Source organism: Papaver somniferum, chromosome 8 (assembly GCF_003573695.1).
Source record: "Papaver somniferum cultivar HN1 chromosome 8, ASM357369v1, whole genome shotgun sequence".
In the NCBI taxonomy this organism is placed as follows: Eukaryota; Viridiplantae; Streptophyta; class Magnoliopsida; order Ranunculales; family Papaveraceae; genus Papaver; species Papaver somniferum.
In genome coordinates, this window is record NC_039365.1 from 160,006,111 (window position 1) to 160,018,600 (window position 12,490).

The 12,490-nt window shown below is 33.6% G+C and overlaps 1 protein-coding gene across 3 annotated transcripts; it reads right to left on the bottom strand.

Moving 5' to 3' along the window:
* Positions 1-672: 672 nt before the first annotated feature.
* LOC113304750 lies at positions 673-5,161 on the bottom strand. 3 transcript variants are annotated; one of them, XR_003338355.1, is made up of 5 exons: positions 4,919-5,161; positions 4,254-4,305; positions 3,934-4,078; positions 1,689-1,824; positions 673-1,065 (listed from the first exon to the last, which is right to left on the bottom strand). XR_003338355.1 is itself a non-coding variant. In XM_026553892.1 (4 exons), exons 1-4 carry the CDS (start codon positions 5,001-5,003, stop codon positions 1,807-1,809), a joined length of 300 nt encoding a protein of 99 aa, XP_026409677.1. In that variant the 5' UTR covers positions 5,004-5,161; the 3' UTR covers positions 1,497-1,806. The 3 variants fall into 3 exon arrangements, 1 of the variants encoding a protein (XP_026409677.1); XR_003338356.1 differs by lacking the exon at positions 673-1,065 and adding an exon at positions 1,326-1,344; XM_026553892.1 differs by lacking the exon at positions 673-1,065 and having other exon boundaries at positions 1,497-1,824.
* Between the last annotated feature and the right edge of the window lie 7,329 nt (positions 5,162-12,490).

Sequence of the window (12,490 nt, forward strand, 5' to 3'; positions counted from 1 at the left end):
ACCATAGCACTGAATTCGAAGAATGCCTCGGGTCGATTATATTTTCAGCCCAAAAACTGAAACACACATCTGTCATAGAGCTCCACAAATCTTATGTGTTAAAGCCTATACTCCTAAATTGAATGTTCCGAGCCTTTAGTTCAAAAAATGAAGAATAGACTGCTCAATTGGAAGTGAATAAACCTAAATATGACTGGTAAAATTATCATGGTAAAAATGTATCAACTTTCTTGTATGCTTATTAAATGAATTGTTTTAAAATCAGTTAAGATACATAACAGTATTACTAATCTATAAAGAGATTACTGGTGGGGGAAAAATGAAAAATGAAAACAGGAAGTCTATTAAAAAACTGGAAATCGGTTTGTAAACCTTCGGAGGAAGGAGGTCTAGGAATAAAAGACATAAAAAAAGTTCAGTATGACGATGATTGCTAAGATTGGCCGGAGGCTAAAGGAGAAACTTGATTTTTATGCACCCAAGTCCTCAAAGCAAAATACTACCAAATAGTGACATTTTTTACATAAATAATACCCCCAACAGAAAAGATAGTTTTGGAAAGGAATTGATCAAATCAAAAAGGGCTGTTACTAGGAACTAGGAAATGGAGAAACTACTGATATATGGGAAGATTTATGGATACCAGGAACAAGTACACTGATTCATTAACATACTAATGATACTGAAGGTTTAACAAAAGTCAAGCAACTGATTACAAACAACACTTGGGACATGGAGAAGCTTACAAAATGTTTGATAACCAGACAATTGAAAAAGCTAAGAAGCTAAACATATCTTCTGAAAACAGAGAGGACACAGCCCACTGGATGTTCAACGAAAAAGGGATATTCTCAGTAAAAGTCATATACAATCACATTATCTCTAGAGGAAACATAAATGAAAACTGAATAGAAATCTAGAACATGAACACTCCATCTGTTAAACATTTCACTTGGAAAGCACCTCATGCCACACTACCAAACAGTATGCGTATCGCAGCCATCACTCCCAGATATTGATACAAAATGCAATCTTTGTGGTGAGGATCAGGAATCTCTAACCCACCTATTCATGAAATGTAACTACACCATTCAGGTCTGGCAATATTTAAACTTTGACATGCCAAAAGACTTCTGTATTTTAGTAGTTTATCTATTTATGGACAACTGGTAGGATATACTTATCTCCCTCTTAGATACCTAAAACATGACAAAAGTTACCTGAGTGCCGACCCTAACTACTGTATCTTAGTGTGCAGGACTTGCTAGTTTACAGGGATGGAACAGAACAGGCAAGTCTTAGCATCTTCTGATAGTTCTTCACCGTTGAAAGCATTTCATATACCTACACTAGATGCATGCAAATGTTTCAAATATCATTTATTAGTTAAAATTAAAGATTTTGAATCTTAAATTGGTGTAACCAACCTTGCACACCAATCTTCAACAATAGGAGACTCGTCTTTGTGAAATAGTTATGTTCTTAAGTCACAAATATTGAAGTTTTACGACAATCAAAAAAAGCATTTGGATTTCACAATAACAGCATTTAGATTGATTCACAATTGAGATGGTCTAACCATTATAAGCACCATGTAAGCTAGTAGCACCAAAAAAGTACACTAAGAGTCATAGGGGACACAATATGATTTAACCCCTCCATTGAGAAAAAACACAACTTTAACTGACCTTGGTTTTAAAAAAACTTTACAATTGATTGCTGACAAATTTCCCTACTCCGTCTTCTGACTGTGCAACAGAATAACGTCTGAACTGCATACCCTTTAGATGACTGAAGTCTATTTTCTTAAGCTACGACAGAATTCTGTTACAAAGAATGAAAAGAAAAATGTGAGTAGGATAATTTATTCGGTCCCAATGAGAATGTTAAAGCTGCGTAATATACAGAAGTGTCCACAAAGATCTTTACATGTCCCAATGAGAATGTTAAAGCTGCGTAATATACAGAAGTGTCCGCAAAGATCTTTACATCAAGCAACAAAAGTGCAAAACATATATAATAGCAGACATAAGTGGTATTTGTATAGTATATGAAATTCCAACTGTAACAGAACTTTTAGATAGCCTGATTCATGCAACTGACGTAACATGGGAAAACGATCTACAGGTATTCGACATCTTTAAAATGTTAGCAGAATTTATGTACAATGCTGTTCTTTTTCTTTTCATATTCGTAGTTCTCTCCTACCAATACTTCACACCCTTGGAATATTAAAGTTAAAACATCTAGCTTGTATAGCGACAAATGCTAATTATATTTGATGGTAGCAAATCATTCGGAAGGACAAAGTACATGAGGGTGAAGCACCATCAGTAATTCGGGATGGAAGCACCAAATGTAAAGGTTTCATACTCAAACCTAGTACTATTATGATGTAATTGTGCCAACTCATATGGGTATAAAAGATATGCATGTCAAACGTCAAACGTTTGCCAACCACCTGGAGAATTTAATTGATTAGTTATAACTTATAACATAAATGACAAGCTCCCGTCGGCCTCAGAATACCACAGTGCCAACACTCATTAGGTGAAGACGCTGTGAGTTTGAGTTACTTACTGGGAAACTTAACTACTCAAACAACGAATAATTGCAACATTCAGTTTGATTTCTCCTAGGAGATTGGTTTTTAACCTAAAGAGTATTTGCAATTCTTAAAAGTTTTGGACTCTAGCCAATACAGGATGAAAACACGTACAGGAAACAGTTTTAAGCATAGCGTAACCACAATGGATGTTTCAGTTAAGCCAAGGAAAGGCCAACATAATCTAATTCATAAAAGCTTCTGACACAGAAAAAACATAGTATCAGAAACTATGCTTACTATTTGTTCCACGATTTCTATCTATACAAGTTTGTCAAGCTACAGTTATTCAAAATGAATTTTACAGGGAAAGGTATTCAAATATAGTTGGTTCAAGATGTGTTTCTGATGTACAGCTGTACTGTAAAGCACGGCCAAGTGGGCCACACTTCCACATCTAAAATTCAAAGTATCATTTATGGAAGAGCAGCAGTAAGTTCTACTAGGCTACGTTTACTGATGAGGTTGGTAATCCATGGGCACCATCCCAACGAAACAGATACAACATTTAGCAGCAAGCCTGGACACTTATTCACTTACCAGAATCAACTGAAGATCTTTTACGATTGGCAGGTAAAGCAGATTCAATATACTTTCAAAAGAATGGCCAATTGCACATAACTCGATGGATACAATACATATTAAGGACATTAGGGAACATTAGCAAAAGCAGAACCAATATTTTCTCAAGAAAAACCTACTTTAGCACAGATTTAACTAACAGCTAACTTTGATGTTGTAAAAGGACTGCAATTCTAGCTCACTAAAGCATCGCAAAAACAAACACAACACCAGTTATAAGCATATGGAGATGCTATAGAAACTGCTGATCCTGCAGTTTCATTACTAAAAGGCCTCTGCAAATTTTATAAGAATGTGCAGGTTATGCACGTATAGAATGAAACATGTTCATTGTGATACTTAAAAATCAAAATTGCATCTCAAAAATCCCTCAAATATGTCTTTTCATTTGCATTAATGGTGGAATATAAAACTAATTAGTTGCAAAACTCAACGAATACCTACAAAGTTTACCTTGTTTACTGGACGCAGGGAAAATAATTGGAAAAAAAGGGGAGCAAGGTTATAATGACTGATGGGTCAGAAGTGAAGAGTTGAGTATTTTAAGAGAGGATAACATCTTTTCTACTGTTGAGAGAAAAATTATTTTGCTTCGTATCATTCCAAATTTCCACATATACAGTTCTTTGCTGACGTCAGGAATGCATATTAGTGTAACTAACCACAGTATGTGTCATGAAACATTTCACTAAAATAAAATGTAATTCTTTAGATCAAAGGAAAGTAGAAATGATAAGATATCTTACAGTGTTGTTGAGCATATCTAAAGCCATGTAAGCAGCTTTCTGGAAACGTTCTTTTTCTTCGTCTAACATTTTCTTCTTCTCAGTTGCAGACTCCTTGCACTTTTCAATTTCTTCCATTATTCCACTTGAGCTTTGATCTATTTCACTGTTTCAAGAATCATCAAAAATCTTATCTACAATAATCTACACGTTCGGAGTCTGCGACACTAATATACGGAGAATAATCTAACACTTTCGATGATATAATTGGAATATTGAATATGGAAGGACTATAGATACAAATCCTGCAGTTCGGTGCAAGTATGAGAGATCTGACTTACTTAGTCATCTTAAGCATGTTCTCCATTGCTGCTTGCACTTGTTGTGAGACATCTGCAATCATCAAAAGAAAGCAAGCAAAACACATCAAACATTACACCAGTCACCAAAAGTAGATTAAGAAAATCAGGAACATTTAGTGGATACTCGTCTAATTTATAGAAGCAAGACCAATTAACTACTAAATCGAACCAAATTTGGCAGGATTATCAACATTTCAGGAGTTAATAAGTACACTTCTGTGTTGAATTTGAGCTAATCAAACAACAAAGAGCTTCAATCTCGAAATCTATGTACATCGACAATCTAATGACAGCATTTCTAAGCAAACACATTGAATCTTCATTTATTAACAAAATCCTCACAAATAACTATCTCTGTCACATATCAAATTTCAACCAAAAACTTCAAAATCAGATACAAAGTTCATCAAATCCTCCTTAATTTGACGAACTTGAGGGTGAAATATTCGAAATCCAGAACAAAGACAAAGTTCATCAAATCTTCCGTGATTTGTTGAAATTGGGTGAAAATTTCAAAATCAACCACTTCACTTTCAACCATAAAGAATTGAACAAGATTTCGTATAACGGAAAATCACAAAAAATTGAAACATCATTCAAACGAGAGTATTACGAAGTTTTTTTGAATAGGATGGTTTACTTACCATAGACGAGAGATGAGAGCTGAGTATCAGCTGCTTCTCTTTCTTCTGTAACTACTAGAGCTAGGGTTTGTGAAGGAGACGACATGACTGGTCAAGATTTCAAAGGATTTTTGAGAGAGGAAAGTGATTGACAGGAAATGAGAATTCCCAAAAATGAATGTGTATGTACGATTCTGCTTTTTTTCTTTTCCTTTATTGGAGGGAAACAAAGTGTAGTGAGGGTTAATGATATGACACCAGCAGCGCACAATAAAAGTTAGGAGGTGTTTCGCGTGAGGAGAGAGGAACCAGTAAAACTTTCAGACGGCAAGTGAAATGCAGAAGTAAATTGGTTTAACTTGCACGGTAATGCTGTCTCAAAACTTGAGCCGTCAATAATTTACACATTTCCTACTAGGGAGGACTCGGTAGCAGTAGGCTGATACAATATAATCATCGGGTGGAATGTGAAAAACATGTTAAGCTATAAAAACCAAGATAATACTGTTTGAGTTACACAAACAACATCCATATTATTTGGGCTAAATAAAAACCATATTCATAAAAAATGAAACAAAAATCTCATTTCCATTTAAAATTGTTAAATATAGTTTTTGTTACTGTATGTATTTTCAAACCTGTCCTTATACTGTGCGTATATATTTTTCCTCTCCTCTCGTGATTTCTTTTTTTTTTTTTTTGCCTCTTTCTCCTAAGACTACCACCACCTCCTACCGTCGCACCACCACCAAACCACTACCACTTCGAGATCAGAAACCAACACTTCGTCCTCTTCCTCCTCCTTCGTATCCACCAACACCTCCTTTTTTCTCCAATTATCATTTCACATCGCCACCAACAACACATCTGCTTCCACCAAACCGGTTATGATGTTCAGATCCGACATCAACACCACCTCCTTCATCGCCTCCTCCTCCTTGTTCACTACCAGTAGCATCACCTAAGCCCTAAAATGAGAAATCATCTATTCTCATTCGATTTTTTCCCCAAATTAGTTAGTTGCAGCTGAGAGCTCAGATTGGATCTGAGATTGAGACTGGTGATTTATCGATGTAGGGGATTAAATGGGTTATATATGGAACTGGTGGTGGAATTGATTGCCGAAGTAGACAAAGATCGATGTATCTGAGATTTTGATGAATTTGGTTGATTGTTGCTGTTGAAATTCATGGGTTTGACAGAAACAAGAGCGGTGATGTTTAATGCCGGAAATTATAAAGAAGAGATGGCTTTGCTGGTGTATTTGATAGATTGGCAGCAACATCAGTGTGGGTATGGTGATGAATATTGGAGCTGAAAAGATGTGTTTAATGGAGGTAGTGAATGATTGAAGTTGCAGTGATTGAGTTTGTGCCTGTAAAATCGGTTGAAGAATGAAGGGAATGAACCCGTTTGATATTGTTTTGGTTCATGAATGAGATGCATTTGTAGTTGCTTCAAATGGAGGATACGAGCAGTGAAGATAGTCACCAGCAATATGTTGGAACCCTTTTTGGTTTCATCAATTCTACTGTTATTTTGGACCAAAATAGGTTGGAACCCTTTTTGGTTCCATCATTGGTTTTCTAACTGTGCATTATTGAGTTGTCCAAGTATATCGAATTTGGCTTGGCTTGTTGTGTTATTAATTATTATCATGACTTGATAACATTGTGTTGAATGTCGATCGCCAAAAAATGTCCTTGGTGTGTTTCCTGTTATAGTTTAATATTTCGTTGTAATTAGACTTCTTCCTGGAACATGAGAATTTTCCACGCCTTGAAATATATCAAAATTTTGAGTTTAAAACAAGTTGTGAGACGACCATTTTCCTTTTGGTTTCACATGCAATATGTTGGAACCCTTTCTGGTTTCATCATTTTACTACTACGGCAGAATAGAAATATGCTGGAACCTTTTTTGGTTTCATCAAAAAATAGACATAACATTATGCGACAATATGGTTTGGGTTAAACATAAGTAAAACAATTACAAACATTGTTTACAACTAGTTGACAGTATACTAATTGAAACCATTTAAACCTTTTATAAACTATTATAAGCATTTAAGTTTACAACTAGTTGACAATACACTAATTTTTATGTCTTCCTTTATGATTCTTTCAGTGGGTTGTCCATCAGGATCTTGTAGCACATCTTTGCTCTCATGTTTTCCACCTTTTCTGAAATATACTCTTCAAGAGACCGTGTTTCCCTTCAAGAGGCTCTTCATGTAATAGCAAACATGAAGGCCACAATCTACCCCGAAATTACAAAACAAATTTCTCAATGGTTAGCACTTGCAAAAGAAAATTGTTGGTATGAAATTACAAACATTACTGGTAGAACCAACAAGGGAATCTTCACGTTTTTCCCTGAAAAAAACTGATTTTAGCATCCAAAACAAGAATAAACTAACACTGCCATACCAATACTGGTAGAACCAAGAAGGGAAGAATAATTAAACCAAAATTGGTTTCATCAAAACTATCAGAATTAACCAACACCACCAAACCAGTACTGGTGGAACCAAATTCGACAAGGGAAGAATGATGAAACCAGAATCAGTTTCATCAAAACTACCAGAATTAACCAACACCACCAAACCAGTATTGGTGGAACCAAATTCGACAAAGGAATAATGATGAAACCATTTTTGGTTTCATCAAAACTACCAGAGTTAATCAACACACCAACAGAGTTTTGGTGGAACCAATTTATACGAATTGAAATAATGCAACCAACAATGGATTCATCAAAACTACAGAGTTAATCAACACATCAACAATTTTTTGGTGGAACCAAATTTGACAAAAGTGAAAATACTGTAACAAAATTTGACTAGAGTTACTTTCTCAAAAAATGGTTTCAGTCTAAATAAGATCAACACGAGTAATTATTTTACTAAGCAATTCATTAGTTTATGAAGAATAGATAAATTGACGATGAATCCAAACACATAAAATGCCGATCCATGTTAGTTCACACGCTTAATAATTTACGTAGAACATGAAACAAAAGATTCAGTTTACCTTTTGGAGTATTTTTGATCGTTTTACAAAGAAATTCATCTTTCTTCTTCACTTGTTGAGCATTTTTCTTCACCATTTTTACCAGCTTTTCTGATTTTAGGTCGTAATTTGTTTCAATTTTGATTTCTAATCTTAGGTTTCAGGAGAATGGATTGATTTCTAATCTTAAGTTTCAGGAGAATCGATTGATTTCTAATCTTAGATTCTAATCTTAGGTTTTCAATCGATTGTTTATCAGGCGAATCCTAGATCTGTTTCTGATTTTTGAGAAGAAAAGGAAAGAGAATAGCTAAAATAGAACGATAGAACGAGGAAATACTTATTTTGGTCTGAAAAAGCAAGGGTATTTCAGACAGTTCTGGAATTTTGGGTTTTTTTTATGTCATTTGTTTCGTTGGACCTATCTTCCACCGATAGTGACAGCCCTGGGGCTGTAACCCGCGCGTTATGTGAAAAATACTATAACCCCCTTACTATATGGGTTCAATATAGAGAAGCCCCACAAAATGGATCCTTCACTATCAACTCCATACTTTTAGTTTTTGATATTTATAGGCCCGGGTTTTGAAATTTTCCGGATTGCTGACGTCATCATTTTTTTTAATAAATCTGAAAATACCAAAAATAACCTCCACTATTTATAATTGATTTATACAGGAATAGAAACTGAAAATTAAATCAGTTTTTTTTTACTCTCTCATCTCTCTGCTCTCCGGCGATTTTCTCTTCATGATATCAAATCTTCCGAATTCGAATTGTTTCTTCACAAAATCGCTGCATTGAAGAACAACAAACAGGTGCATTGATTTTTTGATTCGTTGTATTGAAGACGAGAGGAAGAACATCATGTTATTTCTCAGAAAATCGTTGAATTGATTCAGTTGTTTTCAGATCTGACGAGAGGAAGACACTGCATTGAAGAACAACAGATAGGTTTGTATCAATTTTTATTTTCTGTTTGTATAAAACAGGTCTGATTCACTAGTTTTTCTGATCTATTTTTTTATTTGGATTTTGTACTGATTATCGTTTTTTGTTTTTTTTTTGCTTGGATTTTGTTGAGTCGGAGAAGAGGAAGAAGACAGGTTGGAATAGAGAAATCAACATTGTAGATATGTTTTCGATCTAGTCTTGAATTCTATTGATTTCGATTTTTATGATTTGGATCTTTCTTTTTTCGCTTTTTTATTTTTTGATTTGGTTGATACTGAGAACAAGATTTGGTTGACACTGAGAACAATAAGAGAAATAACATTGTTTCATACGAAGGAAAACAACAAATCTAGGTACGAAATTTATTTGGTTTGATTTCAAAACTTTTTCAATTTTTTTTCGATTATTTGTTGTTCTTGCATGTCGGATCTGAGAATTTGTTGTGAATGTGTTGTTTATATTTTGTTGATACTGAGGAGGATGAAGAAACAATTTTGTTTCAGAAGAACAACTTCAAATTGATGTAGACATGCTGTTTTTTGTTACAGTATGTGTAACTTGAGGTTACATATATATATATATCCTGTTGTATTTTTAGCATGGAATTTGTATTTTTCTGATGTTTTTTGTTTTTCGTGAATTTGTTGTGAGTTTTTTGTTTGATACTGAGAAGAGGATGAAGAAACAATGTTGTTTCAGAAGAACAACTTCAAATTGATGATGTAGACATGCTGTTTTTTGTTATACAGTATGTGTAACTTGAGGTTGCACATATATATCATGTTGTATTTTTAGCATGAAATTTGTATTTTTCTATTGGTTTTCTATGAATTTATTAATTTGTTGTGAGTTTTTTGTTTGATACTGAGAAGAGGATGAAGAAACAATGTTGTTTCAGAAGAACAACTTCAAATTGATGATATAGACATGCTATTTTTTGTTATATAGTATGTGTAACTTGAGGTTTCACATATATATCTTGTTGTATTTTTAGCATGGAATTTGTGATTTTTTTGTTGGTTTTTGTGCATTTGTGAATTTGTTGTGAGTTTTTTGTTTGATACTGAGAAGAGGATGAAGAAACAATGTTGTTTCAGAAGAACAACTTCAAATTGATGATGTAGACATGCTGTTTTTTTGTTACAGTATGTGTAACTTGAGGTTACACATATATATCATGTTGTACTTTTAGCATGTGTAACTTGAAGTTACACATATATATCCGGTTGCATGTGTATTTGTAAACAATTGTAGTATTTATATCTGTAAGACACATTGTATCTATTGCTTTCTGCATATGATATATTTCTCCCGTTGAGTGTGTTGATGGCTCATTTTATGTTTAGCTTGCTGCATAGGATATGTTTTACACGAGGGGGCAACGTCCCCGAGTGAATTGCTTTCGTTTGATTTTTGATATTTTTATTGTATGTTTGTATTTTTCAGGTTGTCATGGCTGTTGTGAGTTCCATGGAACATGGGACATGGAAACTTCCAATATTGGTTTGTTTTGGTTTAGAACATGGAAACTTCCGATAAATCTACCCAGGTTTAAAGATGCAGCTGATCCTCGTTTTTGTTATACATGCATCACAAATCTTTTTGGCTCATTTTTTGCATTAATTTGTTATTGCTTTAATAGCAAGAATGAGTAATTGGATTTGTGACCCAAATTCAAATTCTTGTTCATACAATTTGTACTTGAGAATATTCTTATTGTTATTGTTGTGAAAGACTTAAAAATGAGAGTTGTAATGAATAAGAAAAAACAGAGTCAGAATGGAACAAGCTATATTTATGTGTAACTGCGAGATACACATGCTAATTGGATGTGTAGACGGAAGTTACACATGCTTACTGGGTGTGTAGAGGAAAGATACACAAGCTAATTGGATGTGTAGACAAAAGTTACACATGCTAATTGGAAAAAAATAAACTCAGTGATGGAAAAATCTTGAATAAAATACACAAGCTATATGGATGTGTAGATGAAGGTAACACTTGCTGATTGATGTGTAGATGTAAGTTACGCATGCTAATTAAACAGATTGAGACTTGGAAAATCCTTGAATCAAGTACATAATCTATATGGATGTGTAAATGCAAGTTACACATGCTAATTGGATGTGTAAACGAAAGTCGTACATGCTAATTGAAAGAAAAAACAGACTCAGAACTGGAACAAACTATATCTACGTGTAACTGCGAGTTACACATGCTAATTGGATGTGTAGATGCAAGTTACACATGCTTACAGGGTGTGTAGATACATGTTACACATGCTAAGTAGATGTGTAGAAGAAAGTTACACATGTTGTACATCAGCACATAAAAAGTAACAAAATTATAGTTACAGACAAAGATAACAAATATCTAGAACAAAATTGCATTTGATTGAACAAGATAATTAATAATAAATACAAATTTAAGCATAATATTCAATGTAGATAAACAAAAAAAAAACATTACTCTTAAATCAAATTTTATAGGCGGATCACTCAATGTTGATCTTCGTTCTTCGCTTTCAACAATTGATTTCACTCCAATCTCACTTTTACTAGATCTTCTACCACCACTACCACCGGCACCATCAATATTCTTGTAACCACCATCACCGCTGTAAGAAGAGTGCCATAACCATAAATGCAAGCTAATTAATATAAAAACTTATCATATAACAATCACCAGCATAACCACTACATCAATATCATGTCAGTTACATACTTTCAGTGCCATCCAAGATCATATATACCTACTCTCAATATCATGCGTATATAATCTGAATAATTTAACTACAAACACAGTTTTATGAGTATAACCTACATATCAAGGCATTTCAATACAACTTTGTAAGAGAAACTCATATTCATCTAATTATATGAATGTGTAACTTCGAGTTACACATGCTAATTGGATGTGTAGACGGAGGTTACACATGCAAATTGGATGTGTAGACGCCAGTTACACATGTTGTACGTCATCACATAACAAAAGTCATCTTAAAACATGAACTTGATAACCCAATATACAAGTGTACTTGTATCAACATGAACTAGAACATCAACTACAATATTCATCAACAATGAATTTTAGGTTGTAAATAAACCCTAAATTTATACATAAAATTACCTGTATTCAAAGGAAAAATCATTTGATTCAAAAGAAAATATCGTTTTGTTCTTTTTTCTTGGATCTGTAATAAGAAAACAAATCAAATTAACAAAAATTGATTGATTCAAAAACAAAAATATTGAAACTTAAAAATCAAATTAACTACAGAGAAATAACAACTTTAGTTAATCGCCTTGTTCTTTTTTTTCCTTTCAATGTTCATACAATTTGTACTTGAGAATATTTTGATTGTTAGAATTCAAAACTAACAGCTGCAAATTAAAACATACCTATTTGTTTATCATCAGACTCTTTCCTCTCGTAATCTGCAGTTGGTTTAATCGATTCAAATTAAATTGATTTAGGATTTGAATCTGAAACTGAAATTCTTGTTTCTAACGTTTTACGATCCGTTGTTCTGATTTTAGGGTTTATCGATTCAGAAGATGATGAATAGATTTGGATTTCTATCTGTGTTTGCAACCGATTTCAGCAATTTTTCTTTTTTTTTTCGTTT